Source organism: Sciurus carolinensis, chromosome X (assembly GCF_902686445.1).
Source record: "Sciurus carolinensis chromosome X, mSciCar1.2, whole genome shotgun sequence".
NCBI lineage: Eukaryota > Metazoa > Chordata > Mammalia > Rodentia > Sciuridae > Sciurus > Sciurus carolinensis.
In genome coordinates this window covers 7,996,552-8,023,402 of record NC_062232.1, presented here as the reverse complement: position 1 = coordinate 8,023,402, position 26,851 = coordinate 7,996,552, and the positions used below count along the sequence as shown (strand labels likewise).

General features: G+C 40.0%; 1 protein-coding gene across 2 annotated transcripts; it reads right to left on the bottom strand.

The window, feature by feature from the left end:
• Positions 1-522: 522 nt before the first annotated feature.
• Positions 523-15,254, bottom strand: Msl3 (MSL complex subunit 3). Of its 2 annotated transcripts, XM_047537055.1 has the most exons (13): positions 15,097-15,254; positions 13,645-13,727; positions 13,156-13,251; positions 12,787-12,887; positions 11,845-11,930; positions 11,209-11,331; positions 10,467-10,627; positions 9,571-9,729; positions 7,722-7,984; positions 6,621-6,730; positions 3,812-3,911; positions 3,348-3,432; positions 523-1,329 (listed from the first exon to the last, which is right to left on the bottom strand). In XM_047537055.1, the coding sequence occupies exons 1-13, from the start codon at positions 15,196-15,198 to the stop codon at positions 1,230-1,232; spliced, it is 1,569 nt and encodes a 522-aa protein (XP_047393011.1). In that variant the 5' UTR covers positions 15,199-15,254; the 3' UTR covers positions 523-1,229. The 2 variants fall into 2 exon arrangements, with proteins under 2 accessions (XP_047393011.1, XP_047393012.1); XM_047537056.1 differs by lacking the exon at positions 9,571-9,729.
• Between the last annotated feature and the right edge of the window lie 11,597 nt (positions 15,255-26,851).

The following is a 26,851-nucleotide window of genomic DNA, read 5'->3' as shown; positions in this document are numbered from 1 at the left end:
TTCTCATTGGTCAAAAAGAACAAATCACTTTGCTGGAAGTATTTTATAGATTCAAAAATATTTTTCCAGACCTTGTTGTACATGATGAATGATCTTTGGAAGTAAAGGTCAATTGAGCTGAGCTACATGAAAAGGCAGGTTTGACATTCAATGCCTGCATGGTACTGCTAGCCATTTTACTAATTTAGAACTTTTTAAACATGTGGAGTGGGGGGGCATGTGAGAGACTAAAATGAAGATTAGAGGGATGACCGTGGAGCCTATCGACTGGAAATTCTGGAGGAGGATAAACTAGTGTTAGCCTGTACAGGTCCAGTCCAGCAACAAGACAGCAAGAACCACAGTAACTTCTAGAAACCACCATCTAGTCATGCTGCCAAGTGAGGCAAAACCAAGGAAGGAAAGTGGAAAAAGGCACAAAGGTAAAACAAAACAGAATTGAAAAGTTACAAGTTAAAGAAGTTAGCCCACTGTTGCCATGCAATAAAAAGGAGAAAACTAGTGCAAAAACTCTCTTGATTCTTTCAAACAAAACAGGCAACACTTTATTTAGATCACCAAAAATAACATTTTATAGAAAAGGAACCATAACATTACACAACAAAGTATAGCTGTAAAATCTCCAACAAGACAGGCAATGCTTTATTTAGATAACCAAAAATAATGTTTCACAGAGAGGGAACTGTTACAAGCAAATGTATAACTGCAAGTTTTCTTTTGCCATCAATATCAATTCCCTCTAAAAGTACTTTTGAGACTATTTTGCACTTTCTAAGTACAAACTACAATTTGTTGGACAGAGTTGCTTAGCCTCCTCTCAAGAATGAAAATAGTTTGCAAAAATATTTTGTTTAATGCTAACAAATAACTAATCAACGTGGTTCTTGCTAATAAACTGCAACATCTACCAAAACAACTCAATCTATGTACAGTTTTATGAACATTTCATGATGCACACAACTGTTCTTTTTTCCTGCCATCACAGATGTCCTGTGCAGCAGCAAATGTGACATCACAGCCATGTTCAGGCACCTAGGAAGTAATTCGTAACAAACAACAACAGTATGTGGGAAACTCAAATAACAGAGCCTGCCACTCCCAGAGCCCTCCAGGGTAGGCCTGGTGTTTGTGCTCTCTGTAAAGAAAGCCGAGCATCTCATCAGTTCTTAACCTGGAGCCCAGAACACAAAGCCAGACAAAGCAACTGTTCTTATAGAACCATTGAAACTTTAATAAATTGCCCTGGGGTTCTTGGTGCTGTAGTGTGCCTCACAGGCAGCAACATAAGCCGACTCTGGGAAGAAGTCGTCATGGTATTCTGCTAAAAACCTGAAGAAAGGAAAAGATGATTCCAATGAGCATCAGTAAGCACGATATTAACTTTCGACCAACTGTAACAATTTTTTTGTAACTGTAACTTTTTTGACATTAGGAGAAAAAAATTATCGTCTTTATTTCTACATGATTGCTTTCATCACATTTGTCTGGCTTCTAAGTTAATTAAAATTTATCTGAAGCCTTTCACCATCACTGGGTATAATAACACCTAAATTCCACTAGGTGGCAGTCAGATTATATGAACACTTTGTGAAGCCTCAGAGAATAGTTTCCTATTTTTCAAACTATAAAAAAAAAAAACAAATCATAAACTCAATGTTATTTAAGAACTTCACATTGTGTATATTAATGAAGTTATTTGAAAACTGAACTGAATAATTTTGCGTTTTGTGTCCTAAGTTGCCACGCCAAAAGGTGTGGAAGTTCCAATTTGCAGTACCAAAACCCATAAAAAAACTGACTTAAATCTATCTGATGATGGATGTTAAAATGTAGTCAGTCATTCAAGAATCTGAAATATATAGATAATATGTTGACTCAAACTTCAACTGATTTTCCACAAAGGGGTAAAATACTCTTAAGAATGCAATATTCACTAATAAGTTCCTACATGTCTAAATTCCTAAAAATATGCAATACCTTTTTAGTAAAAACTGAGTCAAAATTCATTTGATAGCCATTTCTTTTTTCTTCTATGATTGCACACATTTTGCAATCATTACTGAGTCCACTGATTTTAACTGAATAATTCAGATACATTTTTAAAACCTTTGTCTATATTTATTTGTAAATCCTCCCAATTTCTAAAGTTCTATTTTTTTCCCCTGGTACTAGGGATTGAACCCAGGGGCTCTTAACCACTGAGCCACAGCCCCAGACCTTTTACTTTTTATTTTGAGACAGGGTCTCACTAAGTTGCTTAGGGCCTCTCTAAGTTGCTGAGGCTGACCTCAAACTTGTAATCCTCCTGCCTCTGACTCCCGAACTACTGGGATTACAGGTGTGTACCACTGTGCCCAGCTAAACTCCTACTTTTTATTTTGTGTGGTAAATACTTCAAACTGGAAGGCTTCCATATACTAACTTGTAGCTGTCTCTTCATATTTTCTTGGTATTTGACTTAAGTGTTTTATGTCATATAGATTTATGGATTTGTTTGGGGGGTGCTGGGAGGGAAGAAGGTATTTTTGAAACTTGTTTCCAATAAAATGTTGTAAAGTCTAATTCCTCTCAGGATACTTTATTCCTAATACCTACAGATAAGAATCCTTTTAAACCATGAGACTGATTTCTCTAGGTGGGACTCTTCACTCTGGCAAATCCTATTAAATTAGTGTGGGGTCTACCTAAATGGAGAAGGTGTCCTTTAAAGAGAAGAAATCAGGTAGCTAGATTGAGCAAGGTGAGACAAGGTGAAGGTTAGTCCTGAAGACCAAGGTAAGGAAGTGGTCAACAGACATATGAATGGGAGAGGGGTACACTGAATCTGGGCCACAGTGTGGGGGATGAAGATAGGAGGCAGATCCTCAGGTCAAATATAATCCTATCAGAAAACGATGGAATTCAGGAATACTGACATAGACTAGGGATTATTTATCTTAACTCTAAATTAAATGCCAAAATCAAACCCATAAATGCTAATACTTTAGTTTATGTACACACAACAAAGAACAGTCCTGAGTAAAAACTATAAAATTGTCAATCTCAATCACTTCTATTTTCCAAAATTTATTTTCTAATTACAAGTTTATCCAACTGTATTCTTCTAGTGACTGAAAAATACTTTACCTCTATAAAATGAGTACCCTTGACTCAGAAACTGGAGAAACTGGGGAAAAACAAATACCCAAACCCAGGGCATTACCATTATGGTTAGAACCCATTTCACTTAAGTAACACTGCTACTATTGAAACTACCACACAGCTGCCTTCCACATGTGCTGAAGAGAAGCTTAGATAAGTCCTATATACAGCAGTAGAGGTAAGTTCTGAGAGAGTAATAAAAATACCTCAGAAAGAGATCAAAGTGCTTCAGTAAAGCCTTCAGATTCTTCTCAGAAAAGGACATCTTTCCAAGGATTTCTGGAAGTTTTACTGCAATAAAAAAGGGGCAAACATTTATAATTAGAAGAATATAAAAATGTGTAGGAAACACTCTGGGATCATCTGGATCTTGTCTTTCCTTTTTGGAACCTAAATGAACACCCCACATTATCAAACAATACCTCTTACTGAACAAAGATAGAATAGTGGTACAAATACAAAATACAACTTTTGTGAAATTTAAGATTTATTCAACACTTTTCCTTTGAAGAGATCATCTTTGGATGATTGTTTTAGAGCCCCAAATGGAAAGTAAGTATCTACATTAGTCAGATATTTACAGCTTAAACCATAAGATGACATGAATTAATAAGTGTTAAAAACAAAGCTAAATGAAAAATGGAATAAGAGAGCAGAAACCAGTTCTTACCAAATAATCGCAACAAATGTTGTGCCCCATAAATATAAGAGGGTGGTGGTGGCTGGTCACCTGGAGGGTAATTGTCAGGCACAAGCTTCCAGGAGAGGACCTGGAAAAACATGAGTTGAATGCTTTCACTATTCCTCATAGAGACACGTCTAATCACCCATATCTTATGATGGTTAATTGTATATGGAGGGAAAAATACAACTATATCAAAACAAACAGAGCCTCACAAAAATAAACAAAATTAAGGGACATAATGATTTCAAATTAAAGAAACATTTGATTTCATATTCTCAAGAGTTATTCCTAACTATACCTGTTTTGGTCAGTTGGTCCTTTTTCCCTTATTGGAAATCTTACTATGTTAGAGAATGAAGCATTCAAAAGCAAAGTAAAAAGATGTTTTGAGTAATATTTCCATTGTTTTAGAATTCGTTAATTTCTTGCAGTTGGAGTCACTATGGAATCTAATTTGAAATTCTAAACCCCTTGAATCAACTAAAAATAGACTTCCAACGAGGTAACTGGTTTTCTTGCCTTTACTGTGAATTTCACAGCTTACAGCTTTTGTTAAAGTAAGAAGTATATTTCAAAACACACTGATGAATTTCCCTGGAAATACATCAGCAAACCAGAGCCCCGGAGCCTATTCTACTGAGTTGCCACTTTGGCTTTTGCAACATGAAAACTTTAATATGGAAGCAGTCATGTTGAAGGAAACCACCTGAAACAAAGCAGAAGAAAACCCCCAAATACCAGAAGTATTCATTTAACCAACTTGGCAAAATCAAACAGCAGAAGCTCACAAGTACCATGGTAATGCCATAGGATTCCAGGATGAAGGCCTAGCCTTCACTTCAGCCCCTGCCTCATCAGCTCAACACCCATCGCCTTTACACCATCCCAGCACCTAACCTAGTGACCATAGCTGAACCCTGGGAACTGTGTGGACAGTGAGGAAACATTCAAGAATCTGTAATTATCAGTGGCATGAACTATACACGGTGTGTACAAAAGCAGGTCGTTTAGCTAGTTAGCAGATTCACCTTACTAAGTTTTGCATGTCAGTGCAGTGCATAATCCCTTATTTATACAAGGTGAATTTTAAGCAGAAAAATATTGGGTCTCTAGACAAGGAATTCTCAGTGGTGCATGCCCAGGAACTACCTATGAATCTTAACTAGAAATATCCAGACCCTTCCCTGATGCAGTGGGACAGCAACTGGCATGAGAAGAGCAATCCATGGGACATTAGGATAAGGGACCTGGTTAAAACACCGAGGTAGAGGTGTTAAGGAGGTGGGAAGTCACTAAGGTCTCTTTAGTTCATTTACCAGAAATCATTCTTTTGTATGGCCTGCAGCTGTACCAGTAACCACTAGATGGCAGAGTTGCACAGCTGACCAGAGTAGGAATGGTCCTTCCCTGAATATTAGATGCCCTTTAAGAGAAATGCTTATTTTCTTTTAATAAAACCTGCAGTGCCTCCCTGTCTGAAAAAAATGTGTTAGAGAATGCTTGTATAAGAATTTATTAATCTATCTTCAACAATTACCATAACACAAATAAGGCTTTCTAGCATCTATATCAGTGTCAGCCAACTGTAGCCCATGGGTCAAATCTAGTTCAAGGTTTATATACTAAAAAAAAAAAAAAAGTCAAATGTATAATATTTCATGTTATGTGACAATCACAGCATTCAGCTTCCAGCATCCATGAATTAATGAATTGTGGGGGGGCACAGAGCCACACCCATTTATTTATATATCATCTGTTGCTTTCACACTGTAAGCAAAGTTCAATAGTATCAAAAGAGACTATACTTTACTGACCCTGAAAATATTTACAATCTAACTCTTTACAGAAGTAGTTTACTGGCCCCTGTTTCCAGTATCAGATGCTCTCTGACTACTATAGCCACCTTCCTCTAAGCAACCCTACCAACCCCAAAGAAACAAGGAAATCTCAACCTAAGGGAGATTCAAAGAATATCCAAAGTACTATGACTTCTGAACACCTGAAATGCTCACTAGCTACATCCCCTAAGTGGCCCTAAAAATATTTTTAAAAATTCAAAATGAAATTTTTCATCTGTTAAATGGAAATGTGGTAGAAAGGGCTGTTTTTAGGAATTTAAGGTAATGGGTTCTACTATTTGGCACAATGTTGGCATATGACATGATCTTAAATGGATGACTACTAGGATTACTATTTATAATGTAGGAAATTCAGATGTCTAAAGTAGGGGTCAGCAAATGACAATATGCTGGTCACATCTGGCCAACAACCCTGCCACCTTCTATAATGCCCATAAGCTAAGAATGGATTTCATAGTTTTAAATGGTTGAAAAGGTAACAAAAGGACAATATTTTGTAGCATATGAAAATCATATGCTATTCCATTTTCAGTTTCCATAAATAAAGTTTTGTTGGAACACAGAGCACCCATTCTATTTACATATTGCCTATGACTATTTTGGAGCTGGCTAGTTTTAACAGACACCATGTGGTCCACAAAGCCTAGAAGATTTACTCTCTGGCCCATACCAAAGAAAGTGTGTTGATGCCTAGTCTACAAAATGAAAATATTAGTATTTCAATAATTGTACTTATTTAAGATAAAGATGAGATCTTTATAACTGGAATCCTAACAATGTTCTCAGTTTTGAAACCAAAAGCACACTGTTGAGAATAATTCTACAAATATTTTTGTAAATGTTTACAGTAATAGCAGCATGATACTTGAAGACCCTCGGATTCAAACCACAAATGGTAAAAGAATCACTGGAGATAAACATCAAATACTCTTTACCTCATTTATTTCATTAGTTCTTCTCCCTTCAAAGCCAGCAAACACAGCACTTCCTTCCTTACTAGGAGTCAGAGGAATAGGAGAAGATGATCTGCTATGAACCGGTGTCTCTTCAAAAGAAAAAGGTATTTGCTTATAAATTATACAGCAATTGAATTAAGGAATATCATCAAGACTTATAAACAGCAGAACAAAAATCTAAAGTCAGTGCTCAGAACAATAAGGCTTTTCTCTTATAAAAGATAGCACTAGAAAATTATTTGGTTAAAAAAGGAATAAAGTAGTAATACATGCCAGAGTGTGGAGGAATCTTGAAAACATGCTAAGTGAAAGGAGTCAGTCACAAACGGCCACATATTATATGATTCCATTTCTATGAAAGGTGCAGGACAGGCAAATCCATAGAGAGAAAGTAGATTAGTGATTGCAAGGAACTTGCAAAAGGAGGAAATGGGAACTGAGTGCTAATGGGTACAGGGCTTCTTTTGAGGGTGTTGAAAAATGTTTCAGAATCAACTGCAAAGATGAATGCACAACTCTTTGAATACACTAAAACCCACTGAATTGTACACTTTAAATGGGTGAATTCTATGGTATATGGGTTTTATTTCCATAGACTTGTTAAAAGAGATGGTATCACTGAGCCATTTACTTTAAAATGGTTAAATTTTACATGTAAATTTTGCCTCAATAAATAAAACATGCCAAGAAAGATTTCTGAAAAGTTAGGTCTTGAATATAAGAACAAAATCAAAATAATCCACTAGAACTGTTCGTTTTGAATATATCATTAGAAGTATACAAAACATGGAATTCCAATAATTCAATTTGCTCCCAAGAAGTGGTAGAGATAGTAAATAAGAAAAGCGCAGGACACAGAGCCCAGCCCAGCTCTACCACAGAGTTGCACTGTGTACTACTTTGTCTTTTTATGGCTTGGTTTCCCCCACTGGAAAGTGGGTGGCCTAATGGAATCCAGACCATATCCTAGGAAACATATGCACTGTCCATATAGACAGGGACTTAGTGTGTGGCCTGGCCCAGACTGAGCACAAAGAAGTGGCAGGTCTCCCTAGCCGGGGATCCCAGGATGGAACCTACTCTTTTCCAGGTGCAGGAACAACTTGGGCATGCTGGCAGATGTGTCCTGCTGCCTTCGCTTGGGCTGAGGTGAAGCGCTGCTCTCAGACAGCCTGTCACAGTTGGTGCTATGGCGCGTGGACCGCCTCAGAGACTGCAATGCTTCCGGCTCAGCTTTGCGCCTCTTGGGGGTGGCTGGTTCACCAGTGGTGGGCTGACTCTCTGTGGACTGTGGTGTAGATGGATTCAGCAAAGGTGGGCTTGGAGAGAGCTCTTCCTGGCTCCTAGGCAATGAGGAGAGAATGTAGCACACAGCTACCATGTCACACGCAGTCACTCTGCAGAACCTGGCAGCTTCTTAAAGGGCCTCCTAAAGCCAGAACTGGAAGCTTTCTCCCAAATCCAGGAGTGCTCTATATCTATGTCTCCAAGTGTGCCAAAATACGTACTTTTTTGAAGAGTTACTAAATAGATGAAGTCATTTGAATCCTCGCCATAACTTTTCAAGGCATGCTGGCATTAAAGATTGTGATGCCCCTTTTATATTTTCTGAGATCAGTAGCTCTCATAAGGGAACAATTTTTCCCTAATAGGGGACAGCTGGCAATGTATGGAGACAGTTTGGGATGGCACAACTAAAAGAAGGTGAGCTACTGTGATCTAGTGAGGGGGTCAGGAATGCTGCTAAAGATCCTACATTGCACAGGACAGCCCCCACCTCAAAGATCCAGTGCAGAACATCAGTAGGGCTGAGACTGAAAAATCCTGTTCTAGGCAAGAATAATATGATGTCATCTCATCAAAATGAAACTGCCAGCAAGACTTGAAAAAGTCACAAGTATTATAGAGAGTTCACCCTGGACACTGGGAATCTCCAGGTGTGGAGTAGACCATGGGGACATTAACACAGGTCCCCAGTGAGTTTCAAAGACCTCTCAGCTAAGGTGAAACTGACATAAGGAAAAGAAGGGAAGAAGAAAGCCACCAAAAGAGATGGTAGAGAGACAGGCAGAGAATTAAGAGAACCAGGAACCATGAAGACCAAGGGAGAAATCCCCAGGAAGACTCGCACACAAAAAAAGACCAAGGGAGAATGGGAGGGAAAAGTTGGCTGATGTAAAGCCCAGCCTATGGCAAGTGGGAAGTTATTTGTGCCCTTATAGGAAGTGATTAGTGGAGTACTGGTAGATTAAAGCAGATGGTAAGGGTTAGGAGAGATAAACAAATGAAAGTCTTGAGAACAGGTCACCCTTTCAAGTAGAGAGGGGTGAGAGAGAGAGTCTAGCATTACAGAGATTAAGGTTAAGATTTTAAGTTGGAGAGTTTTTCCTCCCAAAGAACAGAGTATGAAGCATGCTTACTTATCAAGGGAAGAAAATGGTGACATAGCAGACCAAGAGGGGAACTAACTTTTACTAAGGGCCAAAAGTTGCTCATTTAATACCACCAGAGAGACAGATGTCCATTCCATTTACAGAGGCAAACACCAGAGGCTCCGAAGGAACATTTCCAAGTGACACACAACAAGTGAGGGAGCTCAGGTCAAGCCTACACTTTCCACCCTTCTTGGTCTGTGCTCTCTTCACCTATCCCCCACTGTCTTCTGAAAGACGGGACAGCTGCTTGCAATCCCACCTGAATTCTCTACACTGGAATTTTCTCTTGGAAGAAAAATCTTCTGGAGCCATGAGAAAGTGAATAACAACTTTAGCTTACCCAGGAAAAAATTAATTACCAGTGTGGGAACTTTTAAATCTTTCCCCTCCTCCAAACACATTGGACCCACAGCATAAGATTGTACTCTTCCAAAAAGGATTTTAATATGTTAATGCTGACATCTGACGGTGAAAGTGCAAGGTATATACCTTACCTATTAGTGTTTGTGGCACTTTCCTTAATTGGAAGAAAAAATTTAGACGAAGTAACCTTTTTATACTGAGCTTGTTCATATGGGTAAAGCAAAACCAGTGGGAGAGTGTAATCAAAGGTTATTCTTAATCCATCCACCATCTCCTTACAAAGGTCAACACTGGGAGGAGCAAAAAGAAAAGATAAGAGATGCAATAATGTAACAGGTAGTCTTTAAATTTTCACAACAAAGTTCTTAATCCAGAAAACTTTTAAACTTCAACATTATAAATTACACTGACACCTATAAAGAATAAAATGAATCTATAGATGCTAACAATAAATGATTAAATAGGGACATAGATCCATAATATAAAGTGCAGAAAGTACATTAGCAACTTTAACTTACCTATTTAACACAAATAGGTTCAATGTTACTTGTGAAGATCCAGAATCTTGGGCTACTGAGAGTGGACAACTGGACAGAACCCACCAGACTCCTAACCCCTGCTTCAACTCTGACACTCTACCTCTCTGACTCTGGTCCAGTCAGGTTGGGTAGGCAAGGCAGGATATGAGGATGGCTACTTTGACTAGAATAAAGACCTGTTTGGAAACAAGCTTTGATCAAACTCACATTGCCCATTCTGGTGCATGACACCACTGAAAATACTGGTCTCAGTGCCAAGGTGGTACACTCTCAATGCATCCAGGCCAGATGTGCAAAGAGAGTTTTCAAAGAATTCACAAAGAACAATATTTTGCTATGGTTATTCAAGGAGTTAGTAATACATTATTAAATTATACACGAAATAAATTCAAAATTACTGAACAGAGAAAGGAATTCCCTAGTCTAAACAGGAACAGCTTTTTTAACACATAACAAGAATCACAAGACACAAACATGCCAGTACTCACTTCTTTTCTGCTGGGACATAATGCACATTCATGTTGGCGTGTACCATAGCATGATGGTGACGAGGCCTCTCATTGGCAGAAAAGGCTGCATTAATAGCAAAATGCTTCACATAGGATTCCAAAATAGTTATGATGTTGGTCTGGCATGGAAGTTTCACTAACTGTTAACAAAAATATAAACATCTGATGTATGTATCCCATGATAATAAACAATATATTCTAAGAAAGTGTGGTTGTACCTCTTTAACTTTTTAACTCAAAAATAAAGCAAAGTTGATTCTGCTTGAATAAAACATTTTAGAATAAACAAGCACTGAAGCTCTGTGATCTTTTTTCTATCATATCCTCATCTTGATTACACTGTTGCTTTTTGGAGATGTAAGCAGGGATTCTCAATCTTAGTGTTAAATCAGAACAACTCTGGGAGCCTCTAAGAGTACACCCACAGAGGCCCCTGTCACAGGTCAAATAGTAATCTCTCAACTGAAGCCCAGGCATCAGAGTCTGGAAAGCTCCCTAAAGGCCTGAATGGGCAGCCAGTGCAGCATGAATTTTGACTTAATCTGAAACACAACACCATGATTAGCAAATTTTCCAACCTGACTCAGCTTAAAACCAAAAATGTAAAGTTCATTCCTCCAAGCTTCTCAATTGTTGGAGACTGTGACTGCAAAATACAGTTAAATGAAAACACTCTAATTACTCTGTTTTACATATTTTCTTACACATTCTCCCCTCTTACCCGTTTCCTCCTGTTAATATAGTAACAATCATCCTCAAGCTGCTTCTTCAGAACTTCGGGGATGTCTATAGTTATTGTCCTTTCTTCCATTTCCTTTTTTGTTTGCAGCTCTAGTTCTTCTTTCTGCAATATCACAATTCCATTTTAATTATTTAAAAGAGTAGCAGAGTCTATGGCCAAAAATAGGCTAGTAGGTTAGAGCCTGCTATGAAACAAACCCAGTGAATTATCGACATGCACATGTTGCCCTGGGTTCTAAGTATGCTAAAGGTCACAAGTTAATTTGTTCTAGGATGTTAACTATGTTGCAGATGCTTATTTGTTTCTTCTTCATTTAAGTTTATCACTGGAGTTATGTTAACTTTGCAAGCAGGCAGAAGAGCCCAAACTCTGTTGCGCTCCATTAAAAAAAGTCATCATTACAAAATGCAGCTCACAATTTTATTGGGAAAGAAGAGACAGTTTGTGGAAACACTTCCTGGGTATAAGGAATCACTGAGAGACTCATCTGGTGACTATAAATAAGGATTGCTTTTCTTAAGATGTCAAGCAAATTTTAATTGCAGGATTTTATTATGAAATTTACCACTAAAATATATAATAAAGACAAAATTCTTGTGACAGAAACATTTTTACCACTTCAGTCTTTTCTTCAATATCACTTCCTTCACTTATTTCTTCATCCTTTTCTTCACCACTGTCATCAGAGGAACTGCTTATGGCTAGGTGAAAGAAAACATCAGACAAATTTTATTATATATTTTGCCAACTCTTATGCTTACAAAGTTTAGGTATAGTGTGCATCCTACCAAAAATGATGATCTGCAATCCTGCATATATTTTAAATGCTGAATACAAATACTGTGCTGAAGAGAAATTTATTTTGACAAATGTAACACCAACTTCAATGGATATAAAAATAACATGAGCTAATGATCTGAAAGTGTTTTTTCAGTTAGGATCCAACAGTTCCCTGTTGGATTCATAAATGCTGGAGGTTCTGAGAAAGAATGAATCATGAGAAAGGACCTGTGAGGGGTTCACTGGTCAAAAAGACAGTGGTTAAGAGTATGACTCTGATAAGGTCTCATTACTGAATTGCAAACTTATCATGTTAATGTCACTTTAATTGTCAACAACAAAAGAGGCACATATCATAGAGACACTCCGTAACTTATGATGGGGTTATGTCCATCAAAAGTTGCAAACATCCTAAATTGAAAATGCATTGAATACACCAAACCTATGAAATATCATACCATGCTACCTTAAATGTGCTCCAAATAGGTACCTTAGTCTTCAGTTGGGGAAACTCATTTAACACAGCTTATTTTAATAAATGTACTAAGTATATCGTGTAATTTTTGAACATGGTTCTGAAAGTGAAAAGCAGAATGTTTATATGGGTGTGCTTTCACACCATCAAAAAATCCTAAGTTGGAGACCATCTAAAAATAATGAGTTTCCAATATTTCCCTGTGCATAATTTCTGTGAATCTTCCCCTCAGTTAGTCCTGAAGTATGAAAACACTAGGTAAAAGTTTGTTTTGTCAAAGAAAAGGAAGTCAAGTCACTCACAATTTTCATCATTTTCATCTTTTTCTTCAACAGGGAGGCTTTTTAAGACAGAGTCAACACCAGGTAACCTACAGCGCTTCTTCTTTCTTCCTGTGCTTCTCCTGAAAAAAAAAAAGAGTGAACATAACTGAAATACATTTTAACACTGATTATTCTTAAATATCTCAAAAACTGAACTTTATAATGTAAATGGTAATCTCCACTTCAGAAACACTTAAAATTTTAGGATACCATAGAAATTTTTCATTTACACACTTAAAATATATAAAATTACTTAATAAACATTTTTATTACTTTTAAACCATAAAAATTCAAAACTAAGGAAATATGCATTGAATAACATTTATGTCATGATTTGTGTATTCTTACAGGCGAGCTACAGCTTTTCTTGCCAATTTACGCTGTAATCTACGATTTTCATCAGTATCACGAAGCACATGATCTTCGGCTGCCCATCTATCCCAGCTAATTAAACAAAAAAGAAGAGGTTGAAAAATTCAGTATTTTATTTTGATATAAAAGAAACACTAAAAGCACCTTAAAGGAACAGAAGTGCCCCAAAATTATTGACATTATAGAAAATGATATAGAAACTTGAAAATCACAGAGGATGCAAATAAGCTGAAAAAAGTAACAGTCAGACCCAGAAATAACTTGGGTTTCTAGAATCACTTACAGAGAATTCAAATATAATGGACTTAAGAGTAATCATTCCCCCAGAACAGGCAAGCTTTGAGAACAAAGCAGAAACAGGAAATGAAACTTTTCTACAAGTGTTTCCAAAACTTAAAGAAGTTTGCAATGTTCTCATGCTATAAAAACAATAGATATTCAGTCTGGTTTAAAGAGCACACTCACCTTCTGTTCCAACCATTAAAATGGATCAGATATTCTGGGATCTTTCTGCCTTTTTCGTCTTTCCCAACAATAACATCGACAATCTGAAGCGAGGAAATATTGCCCACGAACGGCAAAACACACAGAGAAGTATAAGTTAGATCAGGAAAACTAGATCATAGTCCTTTTTTAAAAGAAAAGAAAGCACTCTCTCCTTTTTTAGACCGAGAGCTGGGTTGAAACATTTTTCCTTTCAATACCATTTTTTTTCCCTGAGTGGATGCCTCAAAATAGGAAACATCCGTCCAACCACACTGTGATTGGTCTTTGAGTTTGAGATTGGGTGAAGTTTCTGAAGCCATTGGCCGGCTGATTTGTCACTAATGAGAGTCCAGACCACACAAGAGAACTGCAGCCCTGAGACCTCTGGGAGTTGTAGTCTCCCTCGCTCTGCTGTATCCAACTCCCTGATGGGCTGTCAGATTTTGACACCCCTCCCAGTTACATCCCAGGAAGGAACACCTGGCGCAACAAGGGGGCGTGTCCCCCCTTGAGAGACTCAGGGGCGGGGCTGGAGGAGGCTTAGTAAAGGGACTTAGAACATAAAACAGAACAGAGACCTTGAAGTGTCCTCACAGAGGGTGCCGCCTAAGCATTACTAAAGTCCTACCCCGGGCCTCCCCGACTCTGCACCAAAGGCTTCGTTCTAGTGGCTCAAGGGACAGGGAACAGACCCGACCCCCAAAGCACCAAAATACATTTTCCTTAGGCACACAGGACTTCAGTGCCTACTCCAGTCGGTCATTCAGACCTACAAGATATGGTTAGGACCCCACAGACATAAGTGGATGGATCACGGAATGAGGTTCTGCCCGGACAGGTTGAGACCCACACAAATCCTTCAGGGGACACGAATGTCAATACTGTCAGGGCCTGGGGGTTCAAGACACTGGGTCAATCTTGCCCTTAGAATGGGGTCACAGCCTATGGGAGGGATCGACCCCAAACCCGACTATAGGTCCCAGGGAACGAGGTTGAGAGTTGGTAGCCAGTGCTGTGGACCTAAGGATTAAGACCTGGGTTAGGTGGCTAGGGTGGCCCCAGGGGGCCCAGGCGGCGCTGGACCGCAAAGGATTAGAAGAAACTTATCGCAAGAGCAGAGACTAGGCGACAGCACATCTACATATGCGGCCCAAGTTGGAGCCGCAGGCTCAAACTGCCATCCCGGCCTCGCGACCGCGCGAGCACGGTACAGCACTGCAGGAAGCGGAAGCGGAAGCATCTTGGGCCCCCCGCCCCGACTACTGCGCGCGGCACCCCACGAGCGCCCCCTGCTGCCCAGCCTCTCCGCGCAGGCCGGGGAGCCCCGCCGCTCCCCCGTCTCCGCGCCGCTGACCGCCCCCGCCCCTGGCCCTGCCTCCCATCGCCGGGGTCCCCGGCCCGCTCCTCCTCCCTGTCCCTCCGCGGCGGCACCTTGGCATCGTACAGCACTCGCGCCTTGGTTGGGTCAGGCTCGAAGCACAGCACTTTCTCCCCAGAGTGGAATTTAAATTTCATGCCCTCGCTTGCGCTCATTTGCTCATCGTGGCGGAGGGCGAGGCTCCGGGGCGGGCGGAGCGCGCGCGGTGGGGAAGGGCGGGCGGGGAGGCGGCGCTCCGCGGCCGGGGGGGGCCGGGAATGGCGGAGGCTGCGGCCGCCCCGCCCTCGGCCCCTCCTCCGGCCACCCCGCGCCACAGCGGGGACCTGGGAGACGCCGGGCACGCGCGTTTCCCCCCGGGCGCGCCCCCGCCTGTCCCCGCTGGGGCTCCCCGAGGGGTGCGGGCCGAGAGCGCGATCCCCTGGCCGAGATCTTCCAGCAGAACGGCCCCTCTGGACCCCATGGGAAAGGGTCCCTGCGGCCTCCAGGCTGCGCCCACGTGCGCGCGGGGTCGTCACCCCGGATGCGAGCTCTCCTTCTGGGGCGTGGGGGACGCTTAGGGAGAGAGCCAGTCTGGGGTGGGCACCAGGCGGCGGGGAAGCTGGATGGCGTCTGCCCCCAGGAGCTGCCCGGCCGCGCGCGCGCGCGTCAGCCCCCTTGGCAGAGCTGCGCGCTGATGAGTGTGGCCACGCGAGAAGGACGCTGTGCTGGAGTTGGCTGGAGACAGGCTGTGGCCTTGGGCGAGGGGAGGAGGACATTCCGGGCAGTGAATAGAACACTTGGTCATCCTTCCGAGAGGACAAGCAGGTGGCAGGCAAGGAGCCCCCGAGTGACGGAGCAAGCAGTGGACTGCGAGGCAGATGGGTCCTTAAAGGGTCGTTAACATCTTATGTGTCAGCTTCCTGCACTCCGGAATTGCACCCTCATGGTCTGTCTTCAGTAGATCAAAAACTCCCTTCAGACTGGAAGCACCATTGAGACCGCTGTTAACGCGGTACCTGCACAGAGGGGGTGCTCAGTAAATACAAGATGAACGAATGACAAGTGATGAGAGCCTTGAGGGCAGACCTCCAAAGACAGTAGTGGAAAGCCACTGAGCAGTGTAGTTATTGGATTAATACTGGGCTGGAGAGCAGCATGAAAGCTAATCTCTGCAGTCCTTGTGAATAGCCACTTTTCCCACACTACTCTGTTCTTGTCTCCAGAAAATTGCTCTTGCCTCCCTTTCCCCACTATTCCTTCCCAGACTCCGGATACATATTCTTCACATTTTAGCTTGGGCATTGCCAAGAGAAAATCCCTCAGGCTTCCCAGAACGAATAATATAACCCTCCTGTGTTCCCTCCCAGCACTCTACTTACCCTTTTCTTGCATTTATTGCTCGGCAGTAGAATGGGTTGTTCATTTGCAGGATGCCCTCATTAAGATGGTAAGCTCCTTGAAGCTGGGGGTGGGATGTATCTCATTCAGTTCATCATTGTATACTCCTAGCACACAATAAATATTTAATGAATGAACAGATTGCAGATTTATGAAATACAATCCATAAAACTCAGTGGCCAATTGAATATGAAGGAGGGGAGGGAAGGAGGAATCTTGGGAGATTTCCAGGTTTTCTGGTATAAGGAGCTCTGTGAGTGAGGGCTCCACTGGCCAGAATAAAGGCTGGAGAGAGGAGGGACCTGTTAGAGGAAGATGGCCAAATAACGACCTGTGCTAAGGTTATATAGCATAGAAGTCAGAACTAGAACTAAGATTCCTTTTCAGGGATGAGAAGAGAGGATGGTCCTGTTCCCCACAAATGGCAGGAGTTTTGACATATAGTTAATTGCATGTCATTTGTAAACCATGACTGAAGTATTAACATTGTAATTTTTCTTGCCCTTAAATGAAAAGTTCTACTCTAGCCTCTATCCTTTTGGATGTAAGTCTTTCGATGCTTTATTTTGTTTCCATTTCCATACTAAATGTCACTGAGCATTGCCTCTTTCTCTGCCCTGCCCCCCTCCAAAGCCCAAGAAGCTAAAAGCCTCCAGGGGCCTAAAAGATATACATTCTGCCAATGCCAGCACCCCCTGTAGCCCTTCTCTGGGTTAGGATCCACTGGAGAGGTACCTATCTCTAGCAGAGTGGAGCAGTCTTTGCCTTCTGGGGCGTAAAGGTAGAGAACATGGTGAGCTCTGTAATTTGTTCTCTGTGATCCAGTTCTATGATTGTCATTGTCCTAGCTTGTGACCTTGTACAAGTGATTAGTCTGTGATGCTGTTTTTTAAATGTTTTAAATGAATATAATGACTACTACCTGGTAGGGTTGTTTAAGGAATAAATATTCAGTGTACAGGGTTTTGTATAGTGACTGGCATGTAAGTGCAGGTGAATATTTACTGTTGACATTAGATGTTTCTCATCTATTTTTCCTGGTCCTACATTCATTCATGCAATAAATATTTATTGGGTCTCTTGGGTGCTGTGTGCTGGACACACAAAGTAGAATACATACATTATCCCTGACCTCCAAGATGGCATAGTTGAGGATGGCAGAGCAGCATGCAAGCAAATTGGAGTTTTATGGGTACCAGGATAAAGCTGTTGTGAATTAAAGAGAAGTATGCCCTTACTTCTTCCTAGGAGGAAGGACAATGTCTCTTTCAGAGAGAAAGTTACTCATGAACTGAAATCTAGAAGGTGTTTTCTTCATTTTTCAGTTTTCATAAGGGATCAGGGAATTAAGATAGTCATTAAAATTCTTATAACAAGTTACTTCGCATTATGTCAGCTAGTAGGCGACTAACCTAGGTGATCCTTTCTCTTAGCTATAGCAATGTGAATTCAACCGGCCATTTAATCAGTTGTGTCCCTGTCCCATCCCTGTCCACCAGTTTTTATCTTTATTTTTAAATTTTATTTTATTTTTGGGATGGGGTCTGTGTTTCCCCGGACTGGCATGGAACTCCTGAGTTCAGATCATCCTCCTGCCTCAGCCTACTACGTACTTGGCATGGGCCCCCGCGCCCAGCAGCAGAGCTCCAGTGTAGTTCAGATGTTTGCCTTCCCCTGCTCTGGAGGTACTTCCTTCCAGGCTGCCGGCCTGGGTGAAACTTGATTAGGCTTACCCAGGACTCCCCTGGGGATACATTTGTAACAGCTGGGGGACTTTTAACACTACTGTTGCCAGGCTTTGAAATTTTGTTTCCACATCTCACAGGTGACGTCAATAAGTGAGCAGAGACACAGTGTTCTAAACCAATCACAGTAATCCCTTTTCCCTAACAGCGATTGGTTTAGGCGTGACCATGTGATACACTTCTGGCCAATGAGAACTTTTCATGGCGAGAACAGGAGGGGAAAAGTATTTATGGAAAAGACTTTTTCCCCTCCACCTCCCAAAAGAAAATGCAATATCTGCTCTTACTTGCTGAGCATCGTTGCCTGCGGGGAATGTAAGTGCTGCAGTCATCTTGGCACCATGGAGCTGGCCATCGCCACTGAGGCTTTGAGGATGAGAGAGACCAAAGGTAGGGCTTCCTTACCTGGGTCATTAATACATCCTTGAGGCCCTGACTCACTGAGTTAACTAAACCTGCTGCCTAACTCCAGGCTTCTTGCTATGTGGTATAAAATACCTGTGCATCCCTAAATATCCTGAATACGCCTCATCTGCAGTTTTCAAGAGCTAAATTTTTGGCATCTAGTGTTAACTATACTGCTAATTTTAGTGATATTAGTGAGCTGAACCTTCAACAATAAGAATGCATTTTTCTCTGGTTGTCTAGACATAATGGTGTATTTGAGATAGAATTTCATAAATATTCAGGAGTAAATAAGCTTCAGTAATTAAATTTAAACCTAATCACCATTTATGATATGGTTTTAATTGGAGCATCTATTTTATTTTTGACCCAAACTTTAATTTCTGGGCCAGTCCATTTATAAAATAAGAGCAATTCTTTACCTTCTACCTAGATAACTTTATGATTATATACATTTTTGTCTGTGGTATTATGCAGACAATTGTTTTAAGAATGTGGTTAATGAATATTCTGATACAAAGGTGTGTTGATCCTTTTACGGAAGTTGCAATGATTTTTGATACTTGTTGATGTTTCTCAAATCAAGCGGGAATGACCTCCATTGCTTGTTGGCTCCCATCCATGGTGGTTTGGTTTTGTTTTTGTACTGGGGATTGAAGCCAGAGGGGCTGTACCACTGAGCTACATCCCAGCTTTTTCATTTATTTATTTATTTACTTACTTATATTTTGAGACAGGGTCTTGCTAATTTGCTTAGGGTCTCACTAAATTGCTGAGGCTTGCCTGGAATTTGAGATCCTCCTGTCTCAGCCTCCCAAGTCTCTGAGACTACAGGCATATGCCAACATACCTGGCTCCCAACCAAAATTCTTCAAATGATGTAAGTACATAGTTGCAAAGAGATCCAAGTTCTCTAAATTGTAGTTCTACGATGAAGAACTTCCAGAGTATTACCATCAGTGCCCTCCAGCCTGAGATGGTCAGGAACACACTTGTTGAACATAAACAAATTGGATTTACTGCTCATTTCAGCCAGGGAGAAGGTCACCACAGGAGCTGTAGGCATCTCAGGAAGGGTTAGAATAGGCTCATTGGAGGATTTGGACTTGTGTTAGATGATTTGGGGAGGGTTTAAGGAAGCAGGGCTTTGCTCTGGATAGGACACTCTCCAGGAGAGAATATGATTTATGCTTGGGTATTTATCTTTCCTAGGAGGAGAAAAGATGAGATCGAAGCAGAAACTGTAGTTGGTAAGGAAGCAGCTGCTACTCCTATTAGCTTGAAAAAAAGAGACTGCTTCAGAGTTTGTGATTTGGACAGTAGTTCTGTTTTGTTTTGTGCTTGGACATGATTATAGAGTGGTCTTGTTTTTGTTTTGATCCATCACAGTCACTAAGTGGCTTTATCTGATATTCTGTGACATTGTTTATGGTCAACAGGAAACGAGCCAGGCCTAGCTGTGAATGTCTGGCTAGCTCATGGATGTCTGGGGAAGCTTGTTTTGTTTTTCTTCATTGTTCAAGGTTTGTCAAGTGTTTACTATATAATAATCACTGTGCTATGCACTTTATGCAGATTGAATCATCCTCATGATCCATATGAGGTGGCATTAGGATCATCCTCATTTAACAGATGTAGAAACTGGAACCTGTAACCAACTTGTCCCAAGTTGGGGTCTGATGATGTTTTTAATCACTCCTCTCCACTAAACCACACGGCTGCTATGTGTGACTCAAGACTCAAATCACTGTCACTTTATAAACAGCAAGAACATTAATATATGACATGTCTGTCTTGGACTAGAAGTCAGTCACAGAAACAAATTATAGTAGTACACCTATATTATGAAACTATTTAAAATTATATTGTAGAAAGATAGGTGTTCACATGGAAAAACTGCTAACCATATGGTAACGACAATAGCACGTTACAAGACACAACTTGAACCACTTAAGGAACTTTGTGAAACATGAAGTTTAGACCCCCAATTTGATATATTAGGGTGGGGTTCTGGTATCCATGTAACAAATAATTGGAACTTTCATGTATAGGATTAGCCTAGAATTCTGCTTGAGGAGTAGACCACAGCAGGCACTTGTCAGGCCTTCCTATTATATGATCAAGAGCATTAAAGTCAACACTCAGGATATAATTGGGTCCTGATGAATTCAGGGCTGTGGGATGTAGTTATTGAATATTCTCTTGCAATAGTATACTTAATTTGGATCAGTTGATGCTTTTGAAGGTGGTGAGGATGATAGTTTGCACCCATTGTCAAGCTTGAATAAGGTCATTTTGGATAGATTGTCTCTGCTGATGAGTCAAAAAAAAAATAACTTGGTGTTCAGCTTTCTTATTCAAGATTAAATGTTCAAGTCTGCAACTTACTTTCATTAATAGAACCAAATAACAATAGCAGCTATTTGTCAAATGGCTACATGCCAGGTTTTCCTTTGTTCATTTTATTTAGACCTATAAACAGTTCTCAACAGATCTTCATATCTCCATTGATAAACAAGAAAAGTAAGACTCAGAGAAGTTAAGGTACTTGCCCAAGGTGGCCCATGAATACACATCAGCAGCAAAGTGTTTTCAGAATTCATTATAATTCCCACATCCTGCTTTCTCAGCTTACTTGTTAACATCCCAACAAGTTTTACAGCTTTGAAAGAGGCTTATAAACGTGAAAGGTTTCAAATAGCTGTGTATTTGTACTGCTATATAATCTCTGCTCTCTGCACCTGTGGCATATCAAATTAACACTACACAAGGAACATTATTTGCATAACAAAGGACACCAAGCTTGCAGTCATACAATCATTTGTCTTCGTGATATTGAGAATCTATTAGTTTCAAAGACCATATTACAAAAATATCCTTGCAGTTAGAATTCCAAGGTAATTTACAGAAAATAATTTGCTAAAAGGTCCAAAATAATCAAGTCAGTCTTTGTGCAAAATTTGACTGATAAAAGTCTCCAAATACCAACACCTCTGAAGTATTAAAGCCATTTGGTGTAAGTATTAAAGGAACACTGAATGTATTTAAATTGAAAATTTCTAAATTGAAAATTTGCTTTATTGAAGATTCAGATGATGTTCCTGAGTAGAGTGATTATGTCCTTGACTAATTTCATAAAAATGATTTAGTGGGGTGAACATAACTGCTACACTACATGTTATGGGGCGCAACTTAAGAATAGACCGATCACCACTGAGAAGTCCAAATTTGAGAGTCTTTATTAAGCTGGCCAGCTGACTGTCTCACACAATGCCCCAAAAAATGACTATTGGGAGAACAGCCCCGACCACAGGGTTGTAGGGGTTCTTATACCAAAAATCACATTAATCATAAGTGTCGGTTGCTATGATTTAAAATTACAAACTAACATCATGAGATCATCGACAGAGGGGGAAGTGGGTCAAAATGACCCTTACCTAGGTACAAACTAAAGAATGGTTACTAACATCCACACAATTACCGTTCACATGGTACATTGTTTAGGAGCAATAGGAATCAAAAGAGAGCAATTCTTTACTACATAGGAGTCGCCATTGTATATTATTAAACATGTCACACCAAGTAACTGAGGATGGGTACAGAGGCGGGGTGTTCCCATGGGAGAAGCTTATTTTCTACATAACATGGAGTCTCAGAGCAAAATGAAGTCTGTTTAGTTATTTCCCTTATGGAGTCTGGCCTATAACATTCTCATGGAGTCAGATCTGTCAGCACATCACACTACAGAATCCAGCCTAAAATGGCTTTGCATTATAAATAATCAAACTAATATGAATTGTATATTATGAATTATTGGTGAACCTTGACTAATGAAGAAAATACACATGAACTCTAAATTGTTATTAGCCTTATTCTGAAAATTGTTAATTTCTCAGTCATTTAAAATATTAACATTCTAGTCAGTGAACCTTGAAAATAGTGTTTTTTTTTTATTTTATCATATTTGAAACTGACTTTTAGTTCCATGTAATTTACTTTTTAAAAGTTTTTGAAGGAGTGATATAGCAAAGTTACATTGGAATATTTATTATTGGCTTTGATTTTTCTCAGGGATAATGGACATATTGATACATATATATGTTTATCTATATGTGTGTGTGTGAATGTGTCAATATCTATTATGTATCTTTATATATCTACATATACATATATATCTGCTTTCTTATTCAAATCTATAATTGATGTTTATAAGGTGTCATTTTGACATTATTTTTGAAACAGAACCTCATGAACAAATAACCATGTGAGTCGGTGATTAATAGACCATGAAAATGTTAGCTCAATTCTCATGTTAAATATTGACATAGGTTTCCCCTCAGTATATTTGGATTGCATGTGTAAAACCTACACTAAAATGGTAATACTTAAAAATGATTTTCAGAGATTAATAATTTACTACAAATATGGTATTTACAGAACCTTCAAATTTCCATGGTTGCTAATGACATATTATTCAGTTCCCAATCTTATTCTGTCTGCATACATAGCACTCCTCAATGACAATTGCCATTCATGGTATGATTTTTCTTTCTTTTTGTACTGGGGATTGAACCCAGGGACATACTTCCACTGAGCTACACCCCTGGACTTTTTTTTTTTTTTTTTGGTGGGGGAAGCATCTTACTAAGTTACTTAGGGCCTCACTAAATAGCTGAGGCTGACCTACAACTTGGATCCTCCTCCTTCCACTTCCCAAGCCACTGGGATTACAGGCACGTGTGACTGCGCAGACCTGGGCACAATGATGATTCTAAAGTATTTTCAGATCTTTTTTCATGCCATCCAAATATTGAATTCTGGTTATCATTGTTGTGTAGTTCGTGTGATAGTGATTATATTTGGTCTACTTGGCAAGATTTGCCATCTTCTTTATTATGGTAGCAGATCTTTCCTTCTGGTCACAGTTTGGGTTCAAGAATCAGACCTGACTCAAGGTAAAGTCTCACCTCCTTAACAAGGTGGTTGGACAAAAACCCAGTCAACCTGGTGGAGTGCTGGGCCAATCAGAATCATTCCCTGTCCTTGCTACTTGGACCTGCGGAGAAAGTGACTCAGGTGGAAAGGAAGCAGCCAATGTTTCAAATGTCACATTATTATTATATTACATATATATTACTTATAGTGAGTATTCTAATCCCATTCAGAGTTTGCAGATAGTTTCCTGAAAGTGCTACACTTGAGCGTGGCATGAGTGAATCTGATTCTCAATCACTGTGCATTCAGTATACAAAATGTATAATTAACATGTAATATGTGCATTTATTACAGCTATTTAATAGCCACTGATTTTCATCTTCCTCCAAGGAAGGGCTTAGTTGAACTTTGCAACTTTGAACACGCAGGATCTAAATAAATGGGGACTCTAAATATATGCAGTTGAAAAGAGGCTGAACTTTTAATTTGCATTTTCATTGATTGGACTCTTTGCATTAACTAATGCAAGAGGTGGACAAACTTGCAACCTTTCTTATTGCTACTTCCCCAGTGTTCCCTGCAACTCTGCTTCTGTGGACAGCATATAAAATGATTCCTCATGCCTCTGTCTGAGCTCCAGTCTGTTCCCAAGTGTCAGACTCCTGTCTCTAAACTGTTGGATTGCCTTGAACACATGGAATGCCTATAGTATCTAAATGCAACAGGTCCAAATGGGACTCATTTCATTTCTTCCTAAACCTCTCACTGTGTCTCAGTCAATCTCAGTGGCTATATCATCATCCACCCTATTGTTTAGACCTGATATCTGGATACCACCCAGTCACACTTCTTCCTAACCCCCAACATTTAATCAGTTCTACTTCCTAAGTGAATGGGAAAGTTTTGAGTCATTCTTGACAACCCCCTTATCACTGTTCCTGCAGTAATACCTAGCCAAATCATTATTTTTATTTTTTTATTTGTTCTTTTTTGATATACATGACAGTAGAGTGTACTTTGACATATTATACACAAATGGAGTATGACTTATTCTAATTAGGATTCCATTCTTATAGTTGTACACAATGTGGAGTTTCACTGGTCGTGTATTCATATACAAACATAAGAAAGTTATGTCCTATTAATTCCATGCTTTCCAATTCCCATTTTTGGAATAGTATTTATATATAGCAAATAAGCAACTACTTGTATGCTTTAATACCTCTCCAAATTCATGTAATACAATTTAAATGCTGTGCAAATGGTGGTTATATTGTTTAAGGAATAATGGCAAGAAAAAGCCTGTATGTGTTTAGTAAAGATGAAATTTTTTTTCTGAATATTTTTGATCCACAGTTGGTTGAATGTTAGGATTCAGCCCAAGGAACTTGAGGATATGGAGGACTGACTGGATCATGCTATAACAGAGATTTTGAAATATTTGTGTGTGCATAATGAGATATCTTGAGGATTTGACCCAAGTCTATAAAAATGAAGTTCACATATGTCTCATAACCTTATACACACAACCACAAGGTAATTTTATATAACATTTTAGCATGCCTGTTTTTTGACTATGACATGCCATACAAGGTCAGATGTGAAAATTTTACACTAAAACCATTGTTTTACACTGGAACCCAGGTGTTATATTCCTAGCTCTATATGCCCTGCAGAAATGCATACATAATTTTCCAAAAGACATGTCCACAATATTCATAGTATTCTTCTTTGGAATAGTCCTTTAACTGTCAGTCATCCAAATATCTATCAACTGCAGGTTGGATAAATTCTAATATATTCATACAATGGAATATAATATAATAATCAATGCAGATGAATCTCTCTCTCTCAAAAATAGAATTGAAAGGGTTGGGGCTGTTGCTCAGTGGCAGAACACTTGCCTAGCATGTGTGAGGTACTGGGTTTGATCCTTAGCACCACATAAAATAAAGAAATAAAATAAAGGTATGCTGTCCATCTACAATTCCAGGTTAATTATAGTATACCAAAATGACAGGACACCAGGCAGCTATTAGAAATTGCATAGAATGCAGGTTGGTGTAGAACAATGTCTACAATTAATGTTAAATTAGAAAATGCATGCTAAAAGCAAAATGTGCTGCAAATTTTATAAATTCAGCATAGTGCATGTGTATATGTTTAAGGCATATGTGCCCAGGGAGATACATAAAAGACATCTTTGGAAAAAAGATATAATTGAAAGAAAGAAGTCACTTACTAAGCAATACGTAGTGGATAACTCCATGTTTATAAAGCTAAAAAACAGTAAAAAATGATGCACAGTGTTAGGAAGTAGAATAGAGTTTACCCTTGGGAAATGGGATATTCTGGGTGCTGGTAATGTTCAATTTCATGATGCAGCCACTGGTAACATTAGTGAAAATTTGCTGAATTGTGCACTTAGGATCTGTGTACTTTTCTGTTTGTATGTTATATGTTGATTCAAATTTTCACTTAAAGAGTTTGCTCATTAAAGTGGGACAAAAGATGTTATAGAATAAGAATTTTTAGAGAATGCTAGAAATTATTAAGGAAAACATTAATGACCTAAAGGAAAAATAAGGTAGGCAGACATTGCTGCAGTTGCCAAGAGGTCTTCTCTGGGGGACGGGCCGCTGTCCCAGATGCCAGAGGTGTATTCTCCAGGTGCTACTGCTGCTCATGCTAGTGTGGAAGCCTGGAGGTCTTTTCACTGAGCACCACTGCTATAGCTCAGAGGTTTTCTCTTGAGGCACAGGTGCCCCTGACGTGGCTGCCACAGGTGCCTGGAGGTCATTTCTCAGGGTGCCTGTTGAGGCTGTCACAGTTTCCATCACACAGAGGTTTTCTACAATGCTGCTTTGGATGCCCTGCTGCCATCTATACTGCTGCTGCCACTGCTACTACTGCCAATACCACTGTTGTTCCCTGGAGGTCTCCTCTCTGTGTGCTGCTGCAGCTGCAGCCACAGCTGATACCACCATCACTGCTGCCACAGTCCTCCCACATGCTGCCAATGACACTTATTATCTGCAGCTGCTGCTGAACCCCTGCCTGCTGTCACTGACTCCTGCTACTATCCCTTCCACCACTGTCCAGAGGTCGGCTGCCACGGAGACTCCAGGATTGGTTACCTGTGGTCACATCCATTGTGAGATGCCAGTCAGAGCCTGGGGTTTGTTTGGGGTGCAAGTGGGTTTGTGGTCACTGCCATTTTGGGGTGCAACTGCCCATGTCTGGGGATACCTGACAGGACCTGGAGGTTCAGTGTCGGGGTCTTATGGGTTTGACTGCAAAGGGGGTCTTCCTCCTAGGAGTGCAAGTTGCCACCATCTAGTTACTG